The 25,358-nt window shown below is 42.8% G+C and overlaps 1 protein-coding gene across 5 annotated transcripts in view; it reads right to left on the reverse strand.

The window, feature by feature from the left end:
- Positions 1–652: 652 nt before the first annotated feature.
- Positions 653–25,358, reverse strand: part of col11a1a (collagen, type XI, alpha 1a) — a 91,065-nt gene continuing 66,359 nt past the window's right edge. For all 5 annotated transcript variants that reach the window (XM_055881445.1, XM_055881444.1, XM_055881448.1 and 2 more), the window contains 26 exons: positions 24,785–24,874; positions 23,619–23,672; positions 21,253–21,468; positions 20,130–20,237; positions 19,802–19,909; positions 17,304–17,357; positions 17,098–17,151; positions 16,897–16,950; positions 16,128–16,181; positions 14,532–14,639; positions 14,018–14,071; positions 13,858–13,911; positions 12,678–12,731; positions 9,127–9,180; positions 8,174–8,281; positions 7,694–7,747; positions 7,424–7,477; positions 6,517–6,624; positions 5,572–5,625; positions 5,412–5,447; positions 5,241–5,294; positions 4,824–5,070; positions 3,605–3,717; positions 2,945–3,013; positions 2,180–2,413; positions 653–1,970 (listed from right to left, as the gene is read on the reverse strand). In XM_055881445.1, coding sequence (XP_055737420.1) covers positions 1,824–1,970; positions 2,180–2,413; positions 2,945–3,013; positions 3,605–3,717; positions 4,824–5,070; positions 5,241–5,294; positions 5,412–5,447; positions 5,572–5,625; positions 6,517–6,624; positions 7,424–7,477; positions 7,694–7,747; positions 8,174–8,281; positions 9,127–9,180; positions 12,678–12,731; positions 13,858–13,911; positions 14,018–14,071; positions 14,532–14,639; positions 16,128–16,181; positions 16,897–16,950; positions 17,098–17,151; positions 17,304–17,357; positions 19,802–19,909; positions 20,130–20,237; positions 21,253–21,468; positions 23,619–23,672; positions 24,785–24,874 — 2,394 coding nt within the window. In that variant the 3' untranslated portion in view covers positions 653–1,823. The remainder of the gene's footprint in view (positions 1,971–2,179; positions 2,414–2,944; positions 3,014–3,604; positions 3,718–4,823; positions 5,071–5,240; positions 5,295–5,411; positions 5,448–5,571; positions 5,626–6,516; positions 6,625–7,423; positions 7,478–7,693; positions 7,748–8,173; positions 8,282–9,126; positions 9,181–12,677; positions 12,732–13,857; positions 13,912–14,017; positions 14,072–14,531; positions 14,640–16,127; positions 16,182–16,896; positions 16,951–17,097; positions 17,152–17,303; positions 17,358–19,801; positions 19,910–20,129; positions 20,238–21,252; positions 21,469–23,618; positions 23,673–24,784; positions 24,875–25,358) is intronic.

A 25,358-nucleotide genomic window follows, 5' to 3' on the forward strand; every position in this document is an offset into this window, starting at 1 on the left:
GACTGGGGCGAAGGTTCACCTTCCGACAGGACAACAACCCTAAGCACACAGCCAAGACAATACAGGAGTGGCTTCGGGACAAGTCTCTGAATGTCCTTGAGTGGCCCAGCCAGAAACCGGATTTGAAACTGATCAAACATCTCTGGAGATCTGAAAATAACTTTAAGGCGACGCTCCCCATCCAACCTGACAGACCTTGAGAGGATCTGCAGAGAAAAATGGGAGAAACTCCCCAAATACAGGTGTGCCAAGCTTGTAGCATTATACCAAAGAAGACTCGACGCTGTAATCGCTGCCAAAGGTGCTTCAACAAAGTACTAAGTGAAGGGTCTGAATACTTATGTAAATGTGATGCTTCAATTATTTTTGTAATACATTTGCAAAAATGTCTGAAAACCTGTTTTTGCTTTGTCATTATGGGGTATTGTGTGTAGATTGGTGAGGGAAGAAAACAATGTAATCCATTTTAGAATAAGGCTGTAACGTAACATCATGTGGGAAAGGAGAAGTGGTCTGAATACTTTCTGAATGCACTGTAATACGGGGACGTGCTTTTGACAACAATACAATTTGTAGTAGTAAATTGATGCCACATCAAAAGTCCTCTCTCTTTTACAAAATAAAACGTAAAACAAACAATGCAGACATTCCATTCACTGTTGTTTAGAATCCAGTTTTAATATTTTAAATGAACCATTAAAAGCACATTAAAACATTTTCTCATTTTAGTTACAAAAATGGGTCACCTTAAGGACTTATCATTGTATTCACAGAAGGATCTGAACAGAAGATGTGTAACCGATAAGTATTTCTTTCTTAAAAAATTCCCCACCCAAAATATATAAACTTAATTGTTTAACCAAGATATATACAGGGCATAACATCCATGGATCTTATGGTTATCAAGAAAGTTTGAGGTATACGACCAAAAAGAAAAACTGACAGATTTTTTTTTTTAAACAAATCAAAACAAAAATACTTAAATAAAAAGAAGAATGAATTCCATGATTGCTTAATACAAGCACAGGTTCACAACATTAGTGGGATATGTTGTTATATGTGTGCTGGTGAGAAGTTTCCAGTTGTTTACCTATGGTCTTGATGGGCAAAACTGCAAATAACCTAGAGCTTTGGATGGTCAATATATACAAAGGGGATGCATTATCATTAGAAATAGGGAATCGTTTGAATACTCATTTTATTTGCTTCATAACAGGTACACAGTATTTATTCATCAACAAAATATCTTAATTATTTCTTTCTCTCTGTCTGTCTGTCTTTATTTATTTATTTAACTTATATATATCTTTTGTTACGAACATTGAAATTAAGAGCCAGATGCGATTCTGATACACATGCAAGTTTTGAAAGTGGATTCAGAAATAACAGATTGTACAAAATAATAATTACATTTTTTTATTATCAAAATACACCTTCTTTCTTAGCACCTCTTTATTTTGTTGTTTGAACAAGCACCATTGTAGTCATTTTTTTTGTACAGCACCTGGAGAATCCAGAAAAGAGGTGTCTCTCTCCTTTCGACCTCCCTCATTCTTCTCCTGTTTCCCCTTCCCTGCCACGCCTTCAAATGTCCTTCACCTTTGCTCCATAACAGTTTTAAGTCATGTGATTCTAGCCCTACAAGGGCAACAAGTATTTTTCTAGGTAATACATACATACATGGCAAGACATGTTCGCTACACCATTTTTTTATTCAAAACTTGCATGTGGCATGGAAAAGGGTGGGGGGGGCTGGGTGGTATCCAAAATGTCTTGACTTTCTTTCTGACCCCGCCAAGTTTTTTTGTTTTTTTGTTTTTTAATTAGCCAAGGAAGCAGACTGGACCCACTTCAAATCCAAACTTCTGGCTGGCATCTCCAAAGTCATACAACATGACATCTATGATGGGAACCTGATCGATTTTGGGAGTATTAATCTCTATCACAGTCTTTCCGTAGCCCTTCCTCGTCTGTATAGAGACAATGGGGGAAGAAAACATTAGACAGTGTGCTTTCAGTCAATTACAACCTCATTGGAGCTAGCAAACAAGTCCAACAAAACAATCAATGGGGCATTTACATAAGCGCCAACAATAGGGTTGCAAAATTCCAGAGACTTTCGCAAAAGTGCTTGAACTATCACCACTAGAGACAGGAAGTATTGAGAGGCAGCCCTTACCGCGCATCCGTCTGTGAGGGCCCTGATGTAGGGGTTGTTGTCATAGGATATCTCCTCGTCGTTGGATCCTAGGAATCGCAGCACCTTGTCATAGCTGTCGGTGGTCTCGTCGTGCCACACCACAGACTGATGGCAGTTATAGGTGAAGTTCTGCCTGGCCGAGGCAGTCAGTAGTTTCAGGAAGGTCATCTGAACCTCGTTTATTGTGTTGCCGGCTGCGTCAACGTATGACAACTGTTTATTGGAGGAAGGGGTGAGAGAAAACAGAAAATAGATTTAGAGGTCAGAAATTGAAGCATGGGATTGGATACAATGTACTGATTATAAGTGTTCCATCCCAAGAGTTGTTATCAAACATCTTGTCAGCATCAGTTATACAATCTCTCTCTCTCAGACCACGGCCAAATTGAGTCTTAAAGTGATAGAGCATTTTCCTCCTCATCCTTAAGCCTCCTTCATCATTCCCAAAGTGTATGAAATGTGACTGTGATGGGTCTGAAGGGGCTGATGAGAGTTCTTATATGAGAGGTCTCGATCCCTTTGTGGCTAGCAATGTGGGGTCACTTCCAGAGACACTCTTGTAATCTTGTCTATTTGTGGCCTAACGGCCACTTCTGAAGAGCCTCTGTACTGAGAGACAGAAGACAGGGACATTGCAGAGTGGGAGCCTGAGAAATCCTTTTAGTTTAGTATTGTGGAGAGGAGACAATTATTTTGTGAGGAGAGTGGCGCAGGATGATAGCGTGGAATCGAGGGTGCACTTACTAGTTTACCCCGCTTAAATTCACTGAACCACGACCCTGGTATTTCTTTGGGCCATGAAGATATTCGGACCTGTGGAGCCAAACAAATGAAGCACATAGGTATTGACAAGAACACTGAATACAACTGGTTCCTGGAATCCCGTTTTGTTGTGATCCATCAAATGTTAAGTACAATATGCAGCTAGATACCCCATCCCTCAGATCTTAACGTACGGGAGAATCACTAAAGTATAGTCATTATTTGATACCTAAGTATGTGTATATCAGTTTGTTTCTGTTTGTATACAGTTTATGTCTATACTGTATGTCTTGACAATTACAAATGTCAATTCCAACCTTTGAGTTTAATGCATCTATTTTCTTCATGTCTTTACATTTGTACAATTCACAGAGAATATAGTATGAATGTAAACAACAAATTCACAAGATCATCACAAAACAAGATCAAATGGGTATTTTTGACAGTTAGAAGTTAATGGCCAAGCAGTGAACCCAGGAAACATCACAAAACATGCATCTCCCAGTCTCACAGCCCTGACTAGCATAGGAATGAAAACATCAGAACATTATCCAGAATTGAACAAGACTATAGCTTGACTCCATGCTTTACTTGACAGTACAGCATGTGCAGGCCTCTTGGGGGAAATAAAATGCCACTCACTCCGCTGGACTTCCTATCTGGGTAGATACAGGTCTCTCCTCCAGCCGTGAAGTTACAGTAGACCGAGAAGGAGTCCCCTGAGCATCCCTGGTTAGGATCTATCCAGTACTCGCCTGTGGAAAAACCCAATGAATCAATTAAATACATGAATCTTTAGTTCTCTCTAGTTCCTACGACTTTACCAATAACTCAAAACGAAACATTTCAAAACCAAACACGTTTAACTTGAGACCCAACACGTCCCACCACGATGCCAGCGTGATTTGGACTTCTAACCCCTTTTAAAAATGATGTGTTAGCGCTACAGACTGAGTTGTATCATTGGATTCATCTAATACTTCTGCATCCGTTGGTACCAACCACTGGTCTGTGTGAACAACGGGGGCTTTTTATACGTTTTATACAAAAACGTCTGTAGAGTCTGAATGGTTTGAGCTATTTTTTTAAATTGACATTTGTCAATAAAACTCATGAATGCAACTGTTTACGTCAAATAGTTTTGTGTTCTACTTGTAGTCCTGGTTGTCCTGAAAATAAAATGGTCAACTGCTTACTTCATTCTTAGGCTAAATATAAGGGCAGGACATTCAGATAATTGAAAGTCAGACAAATGAAAAGCCGATTTTTGCCGGGGTCTCGGTACTGATAGGGTTAAACTGCGCAATGACATCCATGTGTTTAAATCATGGAAGATGAAAGATGACGTAAATGCTGCTGGACATCATGCCACTACATGTTATGCAGCCACTATACTATTTTATTATTATCTTAAGGAGATAAAGAGTTAGAAATAACTTTAAAAAGGTCAAAGAAGGACCTGACATTTCTCTTGTATCAATTATGGACAGTCTGTTGAATGTTAAGTATAATCCCAATGAGGCCTTGTTATCAGTGCTATTCCCCACAGCAACTGCAAATATATAATCTACACCCCCAATATCACTGCTATGAAATAAGCAAACAGTCAAAGACGGTAGTATTGTAGTAATGTAATATAATGGAGCAATGTACATTTGTATAATGCACAATGTTTTCTTTGATGTAATGTTTTATCCCTGTTTGGACCTCAGGAAGAGTAGCTGCTGCCTTGGCAACAGCGAAATGGGATCCTAATAAAATACCAAATACAAAAGACGCCCTTATCCAGCGCAACAAAATGGCCGCCAATCACAGCCAAGACATTAGCATATTACCCATGATTCCCCTCTCTGTTACTCACCATCAGGGAACTCTGGGTGGGCGAGCTGCAGGTCTTTGCAGGTCCTGGCTGGGTTGTTCTGTGTGCCCATGGGGTACTTCATCCTCTCAATGTCCTGTTTGAGGTTGTTGAGCGAACCAAAGATGTCCTCCATGCCCTCTCCGTAGTCCATCATGGTACCCGCCGCGTCCGCCTGCATGTCTGCGTGTCTACGGTTCTTCTTGGGAGACTGGATGGGCAGTGGCTGGATCACCTCACCAGGGGGACCCTGTAGAGCAGAAAGGAAGAAGGAAGATATTGGTACGGAATCCCATAGTGTGACAGCGTATGCTTCAGATCGTTTTCTAGAAATAACCCTTTTGAATTTCACCTAATAACGTAAATGCCCTGTTTTCGGCTTTATAGTGGACGCCAAAGGAATGTTATGTTAATACTCACAGGAGGACCAGGTGGACCGATCGTACCGGTGTCTCCCTTCTGACCAGCAGGACCCTGGAAAGAACATGGAGATATAAGCATGTCGTTAACTTTGGATCTAAATAACACTCCTTTAAATGACTGTCACCAACTTGCACCAGTTGAAACAAAGAGTGGTTGAACGAATCTTACCGATGAACCCTTAGATCCCTTAGGACCTCCAGGACCCTGAAAGAGACAGACAAGACGCACAGTGAATAAATAGCAGAGGAATGTGTTTTAACATTATTGTGATATTTGAACTATGAAGGTATACTATTAATAAAACAGAGAAAGCAGGGGACTGTCTTACAGGCAGGCCTGGAGGACCAGGAGGACCGAGAGGACCTGAAGATCCACTAATACCCTGTGAAGAAGAGACCAGATATCAGTGAGATGACAGTGGGATAAAGAGGGGTAGATTGCAATGGAAACATTAAAAACCTCTAGCAGCGTGTTAATGAGTCCTAAAATGTTTATTTCCTATCTCATTGTGCTATTTTTGTGACAAATATAGCTCAAACGGCGACGCCTGTTTCTCAAGCCTAAAATAGAGACCGATAGAAGGAGACACGTTCCCCCCCCACACCATTCTTCCAAGACAGAGAAAAGGGACATTACAATTTCATTAGGCTCAATACGAAGATGTTTAATCCATTCCATCTCTTTAAATCACGGAGCAAGGCTGCTGAAAGGCCGCGGCGGGTCTCAAATTGCATATTCACTCAATCTGCAATGTTTATTTAAAAATGGATGAGCGCCTTAATGTGGAGCTTCATCAGGCTAGAGGACTGACCCTGTTCGAGTACCACATGACATTTCTAACTTCCAGAAATAAAGATGCTTTGGTATATAGGAAAATTGATATCCGATGAGGCTGGGAGAGAAATAGGATATTAACAGAATGCCATATAATGCAGAGCATTAGAATCCCTGTAATGGGCGTTACATTCGTATAATTCACTTTAAAAGACTAATCCTGCCACAAGAAGGCAAAGCGTGTATATTTCTACAGTACTGTATATGAGTAATGGTCAAGTCAAGTCAGTATTCATTTCGGAAGAGCGTATACTCGATGCATAAGTCTATACGGTGCATTGAAGTGCTTGCTGCACAATATAAAGCAGATAATGTGTCATTATAAACAACTTTCTCAGTGAACTGTAGGTGGCTGCAATCAGACCAATAGCATTGTACTTCCTGGTGGAGGGCAAATAGGTTCACGAATGGCAAACAGATGAGGTCATTAATCACTTACACCGTCGCCCTTGCCTCCAGGAGAACCCTGGGGTCCAGGCAAGCCTCTGTCTCCCTTCTCTCCCTGCTCGCCAGGGGGTCCAATCAGACCAATCAGACCTGAATGACCCTGGAGGACACACACACAAAACAAGAGTCATGAGGACTGGAAAAATTGAGTCAAAACACTTTAAGTCAATGTATCACTACAACCCTGCTATAACAGTCACCATTCAATCAAGTGAAATACAAATCAGCTGAAAATAATTAACATTATTGTACAAATCTGAAAGCATTTTAACCTAACATTTTTGGGAGACTTACAAAATAATTTCTCTGAATTTCTCTGTGAGTGCAACTGAGGACAATATTCACAATAACGATGGCTGGAAAATATTTGTGCCTTAACCAGTCCCATTGATTTGAAAGCATGACAAATAGCCACATGAAAAGCTACCCATTGTGTCCTTTTAAACCAATCCCTGTCAATCCTGCTTTCATTTTTTGGGGGGGAAGCCCCTTACTGCAATGCTATGTGCTGCATTACTGACTATCAAACCCTTAGTCCACTGGCAGAGCTAATGCTGTGTCAAATAGAGAAGGCTAAGAAGTAGGATCCTACTCAATTCAAAATGGCTACCTGCTTTCTCCAAATTTCACTTTAAATTTACTGAGTAACATAAAAAACTATTGTATTTGCATAGTGATAAAGCCTGTTTCAAATGTATTGCTGTACCGAAATAAATGGTGTGATCTTTCTAGAAGAGCCGGTTATAAGGTTCAGGTGAGGGGAGCTCTAGGTCCCATCCCAGACATGCTCATAGTCATGCTCATAGTCATCCCACTACAGGTTGAACTCCCAACCCCTTCTGGGATCAGAGAAATCAAATCAACAAGCTCTTTGGGATGGGAAATTGAGGCGAGCTCACCTTTTCACCCTTGGTCCCGGGGTCACCCTTCAGACCTGGGAGACCAGGGGGTCCCTAATAATCACAGAGAGACAAGAGTGTTAGAAATCAATTACAACACCACAGTATAGAAAGAGAGAAAGAGAAGGAGAGAGAAAGAGAGAAAGAGAAGGAGAGAGGTAATAATAGAGAGAGAGAAAGAGAGAAAGAGAAGGAGAGAGGTAATAATAGAGAGAGAGAGAGAGAGAGCGAGAGAGAGAGCGAGCGAGAGGCCACATTATCTCTGCTCACCATAGGTCCAGGTGGGCCGTCTTGTCCAGAGGAACCAGGAAGTCCTTGTTCACCCTGAGAAGAGAAAAGCCATCCAATTATAGCCCAGCATTACAGCCTGCTGTAACTCTTATGGCCTCATATTGATTTCATGTGCCCGGCACTATGATTAATTGCAGGAATACCACAAAAAAGTGTGTTCGAATAAACAACAGAAATGTATAAAGTACAAGCCAAATGGGACTATCGATTATTCCATGAGCACTGTTGTCATACTGCTTAAGGGCTGTTTGGTCTCTCTCTCTCTGTGTGTGTGTGTGTGTGTGTGTGTGTGTGTGTGTGTGTGTGTGTGTGTGTGTGTGTGTGTGTGTGTGTGTGTGTGTGTGTGTGTGTGTGTGTGTGTGTGTGTGTGTGTGTGTGTGTGTGTTTGTGTGTGCATGCGTGCGTGTAAACATTGGTGAATATAGGGAAAGATGATGGAACGTTGGATCTTGGACTTACAACAGGGCCAGGGATTCCACGCAGACCTTCTGGACCGGGCTTTCCTGAGGGCCCCTGTGGGCCGACTGGGCCAGTTTTACCTGGGGGTCCCTCGGCTCCAGACTCACCCTGTAGGAAGGGACAAGATTGTCACAATAATATAACTCTACATGACGTTCACAAGTCCTTTCCATCTGGTTTGGTTGATCAAAATAATATAAAAAGAAACACAAGTAATACCATGATCTCTTTGTGTTCATATTTCTGATCTACAGTTCATTTAAAAACCCTAACAACAGATAGTAAAATAACAGGCTGCTTGTCAACCTGACATCCTTGCTGTGTGTACTGTCAAAGAGCCATAGCTTCTGCTGTTTTGAGCTTCAGATGAATGTATTCTATGCTAGTATAGCTGACTGTTATGTTGATACATTCCCCTGCTCACAAAATGGCATGGCTAACATCTGAAGGGTTAGATAACAACGGGGGTGAGGGGAGGGGGATGAGGGGAGAGGGGAGGGACATGAGGGGAGGGAGATGGGGAGGGGGAGAGGGGTAGATGAGGGGAGGGAAATGAGGGGAGGGAGATGGGATGAGGGGAGAGGGGAGGGAGATGAGGGGAGAGAGTAGGGAGATGAGGGGAGGGAGATGAGGGGAGAGAGCAGGGAGATGAGGGGAGAGAGCAGGGAGATGAGGGGAGGGAGATGAGGGGACGGAGATGAGGGGAGGGAGATGAGGGGACGGAGATGAGGGGAGGGAGATGAGGGGACGGAGATGAGGGGACGGAGATGAGGGGACGGGGATGAGAGGAGGAAGCAGGGAGATGAGGGGAGAGAGCAGGGAGATGAGAGGAGGAGGAAGTGGGGAGGGGGTTGAGGGGAGGGGGATGAGGGGTGAAGCATGGGGGGCTAGCTGGAGCCTGGAGTTGCTGAGGCTGCTCTCTGGGCAAAGGCTGAATTGATTTTCTAGGTTACCTTGGCGCCCTTCTCTCCTTGTCTACCCTCTGCACCGGCAGTTCCTGGGGGGCCCTGGGGAGGACAAGAAGACATGCTTTAGCATCCCACAGCAGTGTGTTGTTGTGTGTGTGCGCATATGTGTGTGTGTGTGCATGTCTATTAGTCAGAGTATGTGTGTGTGCATGTGCAGAGTCAACAACAACATAGAGAGGTCAGTATTTCAGGTGAATTGTAACAATTTGTTACTGTGACATGCATCCATTTGACATCAATCACACACACACCAGTAAGAACCCAGTGTTGTGTTTGCAGTGCAATACTTCAACTGAGTAATGAGGAAAGGAGAAGCTGCTTGAACAAACTATTGGCTACCGGGCTGTACTAATAAAAATAACCAAAGACAAAGTGAAATCAAACACTGCAAATAATGTGATTATGGTTGAATATTTGAACTAGCCATAGTATCAACTCTAAAACAAGTCATTCCTGAATGTGGTGTTGAGAAGCACATGAAGAAATCCATCAGCCAGTCCATATCTAGTAATTCCAGTTTTTCCTCCCAAGAATATTATCATTCAATCCAACACTGATGAAAACTGTATTAGTGATAAAATGTCCTTGAAAAGTCTACCTCAATCTCCCAGCAAGTTTATAAAGATCTGTTTCACTGAACGGGACTGGACATGCTTTGTGAAATGAACTACTTACTGAACGACCTTATACACACACACACATGCATGCATGCACGCACGCACGCACGCAAGCACACACACACACACACACACACACACACACACACACACACACACAGACACACACACACACACACACACACACACACACACACACACACACACACACACACACACACACACACACACACACACCTCTCCCTCAAAAGTCTCCAATCACTTCAAGGTTTTTCAGTTCATCGCTCTCTCTGGCCATCTCTCCGAGGCCTAAAGCTGTCTCTTTCAACTACACAAGAGGTCCTCACATCAAAACCACATGCAGTCCACAGAGAGGCCCATTCTTCTCTGATCAGACAGTATGGGAAGGCAGGGGATGGCAGCAGGGCAGCAGGGGATGGCAGCAGGGTTTTGTGTTTTGACTGATTGCCTATGTAGAGATGTGGTCAAACAGGGCAGCATCTGCTTTGTTTCTCTCCCTTCATCCTCGCTGGATGTGTTGTGAGCAATGGGTCAAAAAGTGTCTGTTTATTTCTGTCTGTGAATAGGATGCTGCTGCCAAACGTCTAAATGCCTACTGTAGCTGATGTGTATGTTGTCTTGTCTAGGGGAAGCATAAATACAGCAGCAGTCTAGAAACAAATGAAGTACTCTAAACTGTAAATGATATGTCACTGTTTATATAGTTTTCACCATGAATATCTATAGAGAGAAAACCATAGCATTAGAGCGACTGAAGTCACTGATTCCATATGTGTTTCTCTGTTGTTCATTAAAGAAACATTTGATTTTAGTCTTGGAGGTGTGTTTCGATATGGCAGGTACTGATGCTTGTCCCCCATGAGACACCGTAGGAACAAAGCCAGTATCACTTCCTCAAAAACGTCCGAATAAATCTAAGATAACTTTTATAAAAACTGTTTTCATTTTGACGTCTTTGACTATGTGTGACGTGTCGTTTTATGTAAACAAAGTCAGATCCGCTGCTCTGATTGCAAGATCTGTCTCACTGTCTGTTCTGCTGTAAGATTGGATAGAGAGCAATCACCGCCGCTGTGTATCCTGTTTTAGTGGTCAAGTGAGCATGTCGAAGTCAAAACCCTACCCTCACGTAAGTCATGACTAACTCACTTACAAAACTCTGTTTTGGACGAGACTGACTTTATTATTAAAATTATTCTATTTACACTTTGTAGTCCATTTTGACAATACAATAAATGTTTCTGACTAATAGTCCATTTTCTATCAGATAAATAGTTTATGGCCTTCAGTTGCACTTTAAGATAAAAAAAAATAAGATACAAATAAATAAAGAACTGCTCTGCTGCTAAATGGCTTCGGACAGGGCCTGTAGGAGCTGGAGAGAGATTTCAGCTACATTTTAAATTGCTATGGACAAACTGCAGAGGAAGCAAAAACACCCTGCAAAGTTAAATGCAAAACAACTCTAGCCCCAAATGACTGATTCAGAGGAGCAGAATGCCTGGGAGTTGCAGAAGTCGTTCTAGGTTACACTTTTCGGGGGAAGGCGATTAAATACCTATGATGATGAAATAGCCGTTTTCCTAACATAATCCCTTGGCCATTAGGAGCTGCATATGCTGATATGATGTTAAATACTCTGAATGTAAATTCCATCAAGCACATTGCAAAAGCAATTTCCGTTTTTTTGTAAAATGCACATATTTTATGCTATTGGCCTGTGCCATACCGTTGTTGCAGAAGATAGCTTGAGAAAGATATTTGAGAAATGTGGGACAAGAATTGCGAATTTTCATTGAAAGAAATAATTTAACACCCGACAAAAAGAACTTAATGCGTTATTTGGGATTCACTAATGTCGGCTCCCTTCAACTAACATTAGCCACAAATGATGTTTCACTTGATTACTTCCCAGGGAACGTCGGAGGGAATTTATATGGCAATAGCTTTATACAATCAGATATGATTGCCCTCGGTCATCATGATCATAAAAAGCATTTCAAATTCAATCTAAAACGTTATCTTTGCCTTGGAGACCACCAAAATGTCCAAAACGTCAATTTTTACTGGGTGAACTGAGTCAGCGGCGGCTGACCTGTCTGTGTAATGGCATCTCACTACACTACAGCCATTCAATCTAATGTTACTAGTGTCATGCCTTTGTTTGGCTGTGGCTGTCAGTCAAACTAACCTAGATCAATAGTGTGTCAGGGGAGATATCTCTCTTCCCTCAGCTAGACACAGGTAAATTAGTTTTGGGCCTTGACGCTTTTTTTTGCTTTTTTTTCCCCTAAAGCCTATTTTCAATTTCTCACCGAGAAAAAAAATACTATTTCAGACATCAAGCCCTTCATTTCTCTATGGGCTTTGAGATATCTTTCATTTCCATGTACAGACGGCTCAGTGGGCTTTGAGATATCGTTCATTTCCATGTATAGACGGCTCAGTGGCCCTGACCCTGCAAATATCACACATTGTTTTTCTCTCCCACTTTTTGATGAGAATGAATCATGCAGGTTCTCTGGGGGGAAATTGAGTTGTAGAGTTTGGAGTTATTGTTCAGAGTAAAGAAGGACTATAGGTTTAATCAACTATGACTGAGTGCATTCCATTGTCTGGTTTTATAATCAGATGAATATATTTCATAGAGCTATCTCAATAGGTGTTGGATATGGGACAGTTGGGTTCAGTCACACAATCAAATCTAGGCCAAACGGGGCTTGATCAGTGAGTTACGATTAAACGCACAATATAAGCGCACAACATTGTTCAATCTTTTATCTGATAGGAGTCAAAGCTGCAATATGATATAACATTTCATATAACAAACAGTGATGCTGACGTCTGTGGTGTGTTGGTGGTGATGATGACTATGATGATGAAGATGTTTAGACTTACTCTCTTGCCGGGAGGACCAGGTGGACCAGATTCACCAGATGGACCAGGAGGACCCTGGGATGGACAGAAGAAGAAGTAGACGAATAAGAAGAATAGAAGAGAGTTAGGGGTATTCATGCACATTAACAGTGTGCTGTGTATAAAGGTATATTAACATGATACAGTACATAGTCATATTCTTTGAAATAGAGAGTACAAAACCACCATTATCCTTACAAATAGGGAAATGTGTGACTGCATATAGCACATTAGACAAACTGATATCTATTTTTGGAGTCACACACTGTAGTCTTAAATATCACGTCTGTTCTCAGAACCTGCTTCACCCAATTATCTCATTTAATTGGAAGCAATCATAGCACATTTAGGTTTGCATAAACAAATATTTGACGTACACAAAATTAAAAAGTGGAGAATACAACTCAGAGTGGATAGGAATTTACAGAATTATTCAACTGTGTGATATGGTTTATATTGAAACACTGTTAATCAGAGAATGGGGAAAACATGTTCTCCCTTTCAAAGTTAAACATCACTGAGCCATGACAAAACTTTATGACACTTTAACTTCACTTTACATAACACCTTACTATAAGCCAACACGCACACGCACACGCACACGCACACACACACACACACACACACACACACACACACACACACACACACACACACACACACACACACACACAATCGTGATCTCATTCCTAATGCATTTAAAGTTTCCTTTTATTTTCCCAGCACTTGCAAATCCCATTTACATCCATCAATGTTAATAAGTATCGTAATTCACACCCTCACAAAGGCTTAAATCATCTGATTTGTTGTTCATATTTCTAATTAAAATCTATAAAATGAATAAACAGACTCATATACTGTACTAGACCTTAAGAAGTAAATTATATGATTCAATGTTCTCTATTGCAGGTACTTATTCATAAATAAAAGCTTATGGGAATTTACTACAGGCCAAGCACACAAGGGGCTTTAGCGGTTATGCTAAATGGGATAGGCTATTTGTATAGACCATTATGACAGACTAATAGTTAATGGTGATGGTAATGCGCTCGTACAGTCGCCCGCTATCGTGCTGCCAACTGTAAACCAGAGTTATATAATCAAGCAGATTTTTCAGTCCCCTTATTGTTGTGTTAATGATATTTATGACATATGAACTTACAGGCTGACCAGATTCACCATCCTCTCCTTTCTCTCCCGCAGAGCCATCAGTTCCCTAGGGAGAAGAGATATGAGCATGTGAGATGGATCACCATGATCTAGGTAATGGTAATAGTGGGATCTTTACAGTTTAATTAGTTGTATAATGATGTAATACGTACAGCAACACCGGCCTCACCGGGTGGACCAGGGTCTCCAGGGAAACCAACCGGCCCCTGGAAGGTGAAGGAAAGGCAGGAGAACAAATAAAACACCAGTATAATATTATCAATAATATACAAAATACTAGAATCTTCAACGTACGTGACCAAGGCCAACACCATCTGGTTTATTTCTAATGGTTGTCATTAATCTGATGATGAGAGGTGGAGCTTTATGAATAGACCATATCAACTGTCAAAGGCACTTTGTGTAAACCTTGGCTCCCTGATGCTGCAGACGGTAATGTCAGCAAAGCACTCACCACAGTTCATTACCACATTTAAAAAGAAAAAAAAAGACAATCTGTCCTAATAAAAGGCTTTTTAGCTCTTAAAACTTGGCCTAAAATTAAATGAACCGCCCAGAAGCAATCAAGGCCCTTTATTTTCATTCACAACTCCAAAGTATCTCATATAAACATCTGTGGTTCTATCCCTGCGCAGGTCTCTTTTTGGGGTAGAGACTGAAGCTTACAGGGTTGCCTTTGGGTCCATCATCTCCAGGTGGTCCTTTGGCGCCAGCGGGTCCAGCAGCTCCGGGTGGTCCTGCCTCTCCCTTGTCTCCTCTCTCGCCTTTAGGCCCCTGTAGAGAACAACAGATACCATCAACACTCAGGAGGACCGAGCTGGAGCAGGAAGGTTCCCTGCTGAAGCATGGATACTGAGCAGCAGTAGTGTGTATGGTTAGAAATTGAGCTAGGTAAGTGGTTACTCTACAGTGAGGCATTATATTTCACTTATATTTCACATATTGCGGTCACTTTGTGGAGCAGAGGTGGTAGTTGTACAGGTAATGTTGTTTATATGTACTGTGTAAGGTATCTCTTGATGCGGCAGGTAGGCTAGTGGTTAGAGCGTTGGGCCAGTAACCAAAAGGTTGCTGGTTTGAATCCCCGAACTGACAAGGTAGAAATCTGTTGTTCTGCCCCTGAACAAGGCAGCTAACCCACTGTTCCCCGGTAGGCCATCATTTTAAATAAGAATTTGTTCTTAACTGACTTGCCTAGTTAAATAAAATGTAAAAAAAAACGTAAAATGCTCACGGTGATGCTTCCTGACATCTGAGCTATTTAAACATGTGTTACTACAGAGTACCAGCATATTTCACAGAATTCAGAGACTACAATAACAATTATAATAAGGAAAATAGTGATTCATATCTTGTTTCCATCCATGACTGGTCGGCATGACATGTTCTTTTCATGAGAACATTTCAAAAGCTCTACAGCAAAACCTATATCGAGGGACATTTTCTGCATTAGTTCTGGGAACTCTTGAGATATATTGAGTTGGATTAATAAGCAAGGTTATTATCCATGCTACTCAGAGTTCACCACTCCCCTGCTATTTCAGACTAGTCATCTTTTCGATCTGTTGTTGTGCTCACATCATGCTAATGATGAATGGAGGTGACAACCCATCAATACACTATGATGGACTAACTCCGTAGCAATTACCAATCAAATCTTTAGAACTACCTCACAGGGTTAGGTAGGTGTCAACCAAAACACCTTTATGATAACATTCCGTAATGATTTTGGTCATGGTTCTGGAATGTACAGAGGATTCCATTGGAACTAAACTACCTCAGGGAAACAGCCATCTTGAAAGGTAGGCGTTGTGTACTCTATGTTTGCGATATTTAAATGTTTAGTAGCTCGGCGGAGTCCTGGTGTTAACTTCTAGTAGCCATTGTTCCAGAGCTGAGACTGATGTGTTCATATGGCTGCAGTAATCATCTGTTAAGAGTCTGGGAAGTGATTCAGCTTGGCAGGGTTGTGTTACCATAGAGCGTTGGCCAGAAACACACTGAGAACGACGCTGTGACGCTGGCCCATCAGCAGCAACACAGGACCAGCAATTACTACCACTCACATCACTAAAAGGACTTTGCATGTCTACGTGTTGTTGGATAGTACGCCGTGTGTTTACGTGGGGTGTTATGAACTAATTCATAATCATAATCATTGTCCTGGTAATAGGGAAATACACAAACACATGATGCCTTGGATGATAGATAATTATGTGAATGTAGACGCAGACACACAGACACACTGAGATAGAGACTTACTCCAGTTCCGGGCTCTCCAGGGGTTCCTGGGTTGCCAGCTTCACCGTTTTCACCCTGCAAATGAAAACACCATGTTAGAATCTCTGCCAAGATAGACACCCTTATGAATACATTATCTACTAGATGACATTATCCACTTGTATCTAGATGACATTATACTGTTGTCAAAATAGACTCATAGGCTCTAAAACCCTATGAGTAGGCTACCAATACATGTCATAGTGGGTGCTGAGTGTCATTAGGTTTTAGAATCTCTCCCGTGATATACATTAATAGACATTAATGATTACATTATCATGTTCTCAAAATACAGTGGATGTCAAAACACAGGGCTCTCAAACACGGCGCATAACAATATCATTTGTAGTGGTTGATGCTGAGTGTCCTCCTGTTGAACTTCTGAGCTCCATTAACATAGGTGTGATAGCATTAAGGCTAGTCAGAGTGCTCTCTCAAAGTGATGGTAACCTTCCATGGATATGTTTCATATTCTGGAGTCGTCATTCCGTTGCATTAAGTATTGATGGTGGGGGCCGGCTGCCAGATGGCACTAAAATGGAGGAGTGGTGTTGGAACTGTTGTAAAATAGGCATTAATAGTGTCAGAGCACTAACTCAGACACAGGCTGCCATAGGCAATTAATGGAGTCCTGGAGATAACATTAGTGGACTGGGGAGAGGGGAGGGAAGGGGTAGGTGGAGGGACATTGACAGGATTTCCACCCCAGACACACACTCCGGACCGTCTTGTAACAGGCACACGCCCTCACCTTCTCACCCACGCCTCCCATGGCACCCACACCACCGGGAGGACCTTGTGCACCCTGACAGGAAACAGAAAAGAGGAGAGAAGAGTCAGCATTCATTACCTCAGGAGAGACAGATTTTCTCTGTTATCATATCTGTTTGGATGACATTTGGTAATGTGACGATGAGTTATTGGAGATAAAAGATCGATGTGTGGTACGTACATCAGCTCCACTAGGACCCTGAGGACCTCTGGGACCAGGTGGACCGGGGGGACCCTGTAAAGAGACAACAGAAAGTGATAGGGTCAAAACAGGAAGTGAATTCAAGGGTGAAACGTATTTCTCATTTCGATAAAAGATTCAAATACATAGAAAACGATTTATTTGGAAAGTGATACAAATTGTTTTAATTATGATTATCTGCTCACCATCGGACCGACATCTCCGTTCTCACCCTTCTCTCCTGGAGGTCCAGGAAGACCCTGAGGGCAGACAGAAATAAACAAGCAAACTTTTCATTATTCTGGTTTAGCTTGAGGAAACATGCAGGTGTAATCGATAAACTAAGCAAAACCTTCAAGAATAGTTTAATCAATTGATGCACTTTATAAATTGTACCAGATGTCTTTCATTTGGTTTATGATGATTACTTGGACAGAAATGAATTGGTGATGGCTGTATTGTAGCGTTTAGTTGTCCACTGAGGTAAATGGTATACTGTGAACAAAGAGTTAGCAGAGCCCATCGCTCTGTCAGTTTCGACAGCAAGGGAGTGATAGAAACCAGACTCCATTCAGTGTCTTAATTAATTAATCACAAATTAAACATTATGTCCAATCTCTCAGTTCTCTAATTCTACAGATAAAGTTGTGCCCCTGTCTCTGTCACAAAGAGACACCAGGGAGACATTTGTCCATGGTGACAGACACAAACTGCCATCAAGGAGAAATGACTCTTTTCACACTGTGTGCCTATGTGACCAATAGTGAGTTTATGGGAAACAAAATAAGGCGACAAGATTAAACAACACTGAATGTCAAGTATTTCTCTATGGAAAAATGGAGGTAATTGTTCCTAACCAAAAACCCAGACATGGACCCCATCGTTCATTTCCTTGCATGTTAAGTGGACTATGTGGTTGAAGCGTCATATGTACGTTTGATCCCTGACATTTCAACTTTAATTGCTTTGGTCATTCCCGATTCAGTCTCCTCCACTATTCAAAGGCAGTGTGTCTCTGTCGTCACCATGAGGAGCGAAGACAAAGATCTCATTTTATCTGCTATTTACTCTCCGTTACAACAACCTATCTTCCTCAAATACCTACGCCCTAGGGAGGAAGCCGAGGCTGAGACAGACTGTGTGTGTCTGTGTGTCTGTGTGTGTAAATGTGTCCATGCGCGTGTCCGTGTGTGTGTGTCCGTGTGCACGTCTGTGAGTGTGTGTGTCTCTGCATGCTGATTTGTCCCCCTGGAGTGGAAATCTCATCAGAACGGTGGTCTCCTGAGTCAGAGATCGTTAACAGGAACACTGATTATGCACCACAGAGTGGAAAGAGGAGAGTGTGTTCAATGGCCTACTGCCTATTGGAAGAGGTCAGTCCACGCAATTAATGAAATAGCCATGGAAGTGAATTACGCTCAATTAAAAGTTAATTGAATTGAATAGCCAGGAAGATTGAAACTTGAGACTAGCGGGTATAGTCTGTATAATTCCATCAAGACAATGACCTGGGTTTAATGAACAGCTAATTCATTTTGCTCATAAAGACAGTCACTGTACTGTACCACGGACTCCCTTACGTTGATGATTCCCTTACGTTGATGATTCCCTTACGATGATGATTCCCTGACGTTGATGATTCCCTTACGTTGATGATTCCCTTACGTTGATGATTCCCTTATGTTGATGATTCCCTTACGTTGATGATTCCCTTACGTTGATGATTCCCTCACGTTGATGATTCCCTTACGTTGATGATTCCCTTACGTTGATGATTCCCTTACGTTGATGATTCGCTTACGTTGGTGATTCCCTTACGTTGATGATTCCCTTACTTTGATGAGGTAGATAGAAACTCAGGAGAACACCTGACCATATCACTGCTTTACTATACACATCAACCACATTACCTTTATATTTAACACAAACCAACTTAGTATATATTTTTTCACATTTTACATAATGTAAAACAATAGGAATCATCTCTATGCTCTTTAGTTACTGAAACATCTAGTGTGGGGAAACTAAACCAAACTATACAAAACTGATCATTTACCTCTGGCATTTCATTACAAACAGACTGTCGGTCAGAAGACAGTGCATTGTCTTCCGACATCTGTGCTGACCCAGAGTCCCATTTGTTGGCAACTGGCCCTTTAATCCACCTACATTAAAATACCACCATTCAAGACCAAATAGAAATCCTTTTGTATTGAAATGCTTTGTGAGGTCAGAGCACTCGGATCAACCCTACTCATTAGCCAGAGTGTCCATTGTGCTCTCTGAATGCTCTGAGGGCAAAACGCTCTGAATTTACGAACGGACAATCTGACAATGCTCTGAATTTACGAACAACCCAGAGTGCACTCTGACACTCCAGACTGAATTTATGAATGCACCCTAAGACTCACAGAGAGAATGGATGCATCAAATTGTTTGCATCAATACCAGTGGGATCCATGGTTGAGTATGTGTGTGTGTGTGTGTGTGTGTGTGTGTGTGTGTGTGTGTGTGTGTGTGTGTGTGTGTGTGTGTGTGTGTGTGTGTGTGTGTGTGTGTGTGTGTGTGTGTGATTGAGGGTGTGTGTGTTTCAGGGGGGTTACTTTGTGCAAAGCCTATACAATATGTGTTTGTGCGTGAACGTTTGTCCCTGGAGTACAGGTGATGCTAGTGTTTCAGGGTGTGTTTGGGGTTCCCCACCCACCTGCAGACCAATGGGACCAGGGGGCCCGGGGAAACCTCTGGATCCTTCGTCTCCCTTCTGTCCGAACATCCCCTGCTGACCCCTGGGACCGGGCTCTCCATCACCTCCCTGAGGACACAGTAACCATGTTACCACACCGACGGAGCAAAGCAATACACTGGATGTACAGCATGTAGCTAACAGCACAGTACAGCCATACACTGGATATATGTAGCTAACAGCACAGCTAAACCGACTGCAAAGGAATTTTAATGAAGATAGCATGTATACTGTAGCTGAGTGTCTCCCCAAGCTGGGTCCAAGGCTGGACAGAGACAGAGATACTCACTGCAGGTCCTGGGTTACCGATGGGACCCTGGAGACCAGCTGGCCCAGGAGGACCCTGTTCACCCTTGTCTGCTTTGCTTCCCTTCTGACCTGGCTCTCCAACCTCTCCCTGGGACACACAGGACACACATCACACACAGGATACACACACATAGGACACACGCATCACACAGGAGGACACACGTCCCTTGTATCTGACATTTCTACAATAACATCTACTTTGAAATGCCAACCGTGTACAGATAATCTAAACACTTACAAAACAAACTGTCAGAGCAAATGAGTTAATTACCTACAGTCAAAATCACTAGAGCAAAGATGCAGAAATCAGTCGAAATTTGGATTCCATTTGTGTGTGGGAAGGATACATGCGATTTTAAATACAAGTGATAGATGGTGTTGGAGATTAGTGGACAAGTCCATTTAAAGCTCTACTGTGACATATGTTTGGCAGCTCAATAGATGGGCTGGATCGTAACCTTCTGGGAAGAAATTATAGCTGCAGATAAAACAGAGACTGTTCTTCCCTTTTATATCTCTTCTAATTACATTTAGTTTGATGATTGGTTATGATGATGGATACGCAGCCAGAGAGAGAGAGAGAGAGAGAGAAAGAAAGAAGAGAGAGAGAGAGGAGAGAAAGAAAGAAGAGAGAGAGAGAGAGAGAGAGAAAGAAAGAAAGAAGAGAGAGAGAGAGAAGGAGAGAAAGAAAGAAGGAGAGAGAGAGAGAGAAGGAGAGAAAGAGAGAGTAGAGAAACAGATAAAGAGAGCGAAAGTAGAGAGAGAGAAAAAGAGTACAGAGCGAGAGAGAAAAAGAGAGAAAAAGAGAGAAAAAGAGAGAGAGTAGAGATGTATTTACAGTGCAGATGGTCCGTGTATGATTCATGTGAAACCGCTGATGAAGATTGATAAGCGATCTGTTTTACTCAAAACATTTGGCCCAGATTTAGGGTAAATAGTGAGGGCGAGACAGAGAGAGAGAGAGTCGATAGAAAAAGTAGAGAGAAAGAAAGAGAGAGAGAGTCGATAGAAAAAGTAGATAGAGAGCGAGAGAGAGCGGTCCTGGGTCTGGTCTGGACTGGTCTGGACTGGGCCAAACCAGATGAGGAGGGTAGGGTACTAACCTTGTCACCGTCCTCTCCGGGTGGACCCTGAGGTCCGGCGGGGCCAGGCAGACCCACTGGACCTTGGACTCCGTCCCGACCAGCTGGTCCTTGGGGACCTTTCTCACCAGGCCCTCCCTTCTCTCCAGCAGGTCCTGGGGGCCCCTGAGGACCAGTTCTACCAGATAAACCGATAGGGCCGGCAGGTCCAGCAGCACCTCTCTCACCAGGGGAGCCCTGCGAGAGAATGGGGTTGAACACACTTTAAAGAGAGAGATCGAGGGAAGATGCTCATTCAGAGTTCATGTGGGGGTGAAATCATACATAATATGATTCATTAAATCATTCCATCTACATTACAAAGCAATAATGAATCACAGGATTCTCCATTAGGAATATGTGTCTAAGAACTACACTGGTCCAACGTTAATGGGTTCTACTTGGAAAATAGAATGTTTTTTTCTCACAAGTACTCTATTATCCATTTAGTATAAAATACAAGAGATACTCCTCGAAAGCAAAAACAACAACATAACCCAGGTTATTTCAGGAGGGGTGTTCGCTATTAGCCACTTACAGCCATTGCTCTTCTTGTTTTGGAACCATTACCATTAGCTAGCCTCTCCTCTCGGAGCAGAACAGAGCAGCAGGGCTCAGACAGGAGACATTATCAGAGATGAGAAAGGAAGGGAGGGAGGGAGGAAGGGAGCAGGCTTGCAGGCAGTCTTAATCTAGCCCAGAGGAGTGATCTGACTACTGAGTGCGGGACTGACTCCAGAGGTCTTCAGGGCTCTTCTCTTCACATGCTGCCTCTGCCTGGCACATAGAAACCTAATGTTTCTACAGGGAGGTAGGCTGTTGGTGTCGTCTGGAGCTCAGCTAGTGTTAATGGATAGGGTTGTGTCCCAACAACACTAATGACTTGGGGTGTGTCCCTATACCCTTAAATACCTTCTATTTCTTGTCTCCATTCCTTCGTTTATTAGTAAAAGGGGAGAAGTATGGATAGCCTGCGCATCTATTAGATTGTTGATACCTTCAATGTCCTCTCAAATCAGGTTATGAAGGGAAGGAAACAAGGAGAGAGTTGTAGACTGCAGTAGAGAGTTGGGACACATCCTGTGTAGCTCAGCGGTGGCACTACGGTGGCAGGTTGGGAAGGTGAGGGATGTGTTGTAGAGTGTTGGGACACATCCTGTCTGACTGGCTGTGTGTAGCTCAGTGGCGGCAGTGGCAGGTTGGCACGGAGATGGAGGTATTTCAGATAATTGGGACACATCCTATCTGACTGGCTGTCTAGCTCAGCAGTGGCAGTCCATGGCAGGCCGGGAGATGTAGAGGGTTAGGACACACCCCGTGTGTGTCTGGCAGTGGCAGGTTGTGAGGTCTCCTCTGAATCGTGACACATGGCATGTGGTGGGAATGTCTGTGCGGTCAGACAACGTGATGAGTCAGTATAGAATGGACACGGTAGGCTACCCGCAACACGCTCCCATTCACCTCACAGGCCGGGAGCAGAGTAGAGCGGATTGGATTGCAGACGGGCTGGCAGCAAACAACCACAATCTCAATTCTACTTCCCGCATGACCACTCACATGATGAATTTCTAGCTGGTGTGTGGTGTGTGGAGCTAAGAGATTGCAAAGTCACACAAACACTTGCTTCCAGAAGAAGGCTATGCATTGGAATCATTGCAATATAGCAATATGTTATTTTGAATTAAGTTCATATTAGTATGCAAATCATATTTTTCTCACAATGCCAAATTCAGACACCTCACATGTCCTGTCTAAACTTTCAGCCCGCTGTCAAGCCATTTAAATAGCAATTACACTTGGACAATACTCATCTAGTGCTCTAGAGAGAGAAATCGGAATATTGACATTTTAGTCCTAAAAAGTTTTGAAGACACTCCAACTTTGAGTCTGTCACCTTAAACCAACAAAGCACCTATGTCAAGATGTCAAGAGAAAGCAATTACAAAACCGGAATCTAAAAGTTATCCTTGGAAATGTGTGGGATCCTGTCGTCTGTTCTTCAAAGGAATCAAACTGCCATCTACTGTTGGGAGTCATTATTGCAGGATCATATAGAACGCTGCATTAAATAAAAGCCTAGATAGGATCAAGGATCTGCAATGCATCCTGTTGTGTGACAAGCTGAATATTGATCCTAGACTAATATCTGCCTCCGATATAACCAAAACAATATGATAAGAACAGCTAAGCTAACGCACTGTGTTGCAGTTGTATCATTGACAGTGGTAGGGGGAATATCCCCCCAATAACCCTGTTATCTGAAGACCCCCTGAAATTTGAACAACATCCCCTTCACATTAACAACAGACAGGCAGGTAGGTGATGGTAGGTGACAGGGAGATACTTACCACGGGGCCAGAGGGTCCCTGAGGTCCTTCTCCTCCCTTCAAACCAGCTGGACCCTGGAAGGAAGGTGAAGAAGAGAGATGGATGGTTAGAGAGATGTGTCAAAAGAAGCACACAGCCTGAAAGACAGGGTTTGAGGTCCTCATAAGTCAGTCAGTCTGTCAGTCTGCCAGTCAGTCTGTCAGTCTGTCATTATTGAATGGTATTGCTCCTGTCCCAGACAGAGATTGGAGGGATACTGTGAAGTGACACCTTGGGGAGTCAGTCACCATTGAGTCAGTCACCATTGATCTGAATGGGAGAAAAGGTGGGTATTTATTAAGCCATATTTCCCCCTCAGGCACTTTCCCATCAAAAGCGCAGTAAAACACAACTGCTGAAATAAACATCTGTGTGTGTGTGTGTATGTGTGTGTGCGTGTATGTGTGTGTACACTCCAGTGTGTGTGTGTGTGTATGTGTGACTGGCTCCCTAACAGCCCTGCAGCACACATGGTGGTATTAGTAATGAGTCTTGGGGTGTTGCAGTGAGAGAGTAAATTACACCACTAGAAAACAATCAGGAGTAGCTGCTTGCCTGCTGAGACTGACCTTGACTTAGTCTGGAACAATGGCCCTATACCGCCTTTCATTCCCCCAGCCTAATCGCTAACGCTCCTCCTTTAATAATTCATTTAGTAAATAATGCATACAACAAAACAAATAACTTTCCCCCCAAATGTGGTTGCGGAAGAAAACGCTCCCAGTAGCTGGGTACATCCTAAATGATACCTTATTCCACATTTAGTGCACTACTTTTAACTAGGGCCTATAGGGAAAAGGGTGCCATTTGGGATGTAACCGGCGTCTTTGGGTTGAATCAGGGGTTTTGTAAAGTAACCCAGAGCTCAAGTAAACTACATCTCTCCTCTGCTACTTTAGCAGAGGTTAAAACTGAGTGCTCGGTTGGTGTGAGGCATATTCAGGGGGATGTAGATGTGTTCACTTGTAACACGTCTCTTTGAGTTTCCCTGCCGTGGTGGCTTGGTGACATCCCCCTCTAGTGTATAGGCGCTGGTTCATTTGTCAGGGGTGGTGGGTGGAGACGGGATGGTCCGTCATTCTCTGTCAGTGAATATAGAGGGAACCTGTAACGGACGGAGCCGTGTTGCAGCTGATGTGTTTCTTACCGACGTGCCGGGAAGACCACTCTCTCCTGGGAATCCTCGTAGACCAGCGGGACCGTCTTTACCTGAGGCTCCTTGGGGACCGGGGTCTCCCTACAGACACACAGCAGAGGACAGAGTGAGAAGGATTCAGTTGCACCGTGTTATATGCTACCCTCATTTTCTCTCTTTTTAATCTCATTTCTACCCTGTTCATTTCACTCCCATGCTATAGCTAATGTTATCCGGTGAAAGAAGAGTCAGACTCAAACTACGCGTTGTATTCTGACATTTCCCTTTGACATCAGGATGACAGAAGGACTTTTCTGGATGCCGTCATTACCGTACTTCAAACGTTGTTCTAAGTCTGTATTTGAGCTGATGCATTAGTTATCACAGAACCTTCATCTTATTCGGATAATGAACTACGCTATGAACATCAAAAAGCTCAGGTCTCCTGAATAATGGTTGCCCCATTCTACATCCCTTCTGATGCAAAACTGATTGAAAACAATTAGCCGAGAGCTATAATAACGCAGCCCTAGAGGACAACGAGCTGAGGGACAGTAAACATAAACAAAAACAGCCAACAACAGCA

Source organism: Salvelinus fontinalis, chromosome 25 (genome assembly GCF_029448725.1).
Source record: "Salvelinus fontinalis isolate EN_2023a chromosome 25, ASM2944872v1, whole genome shotgun sequence".
Classification (NCBI taxonomy): Eukaryota; Metazoa; Chordata; class Actinopteri; order Salmoniformes; family Salmonidae; genus Salvelinus; species Salvelinus fontinalis.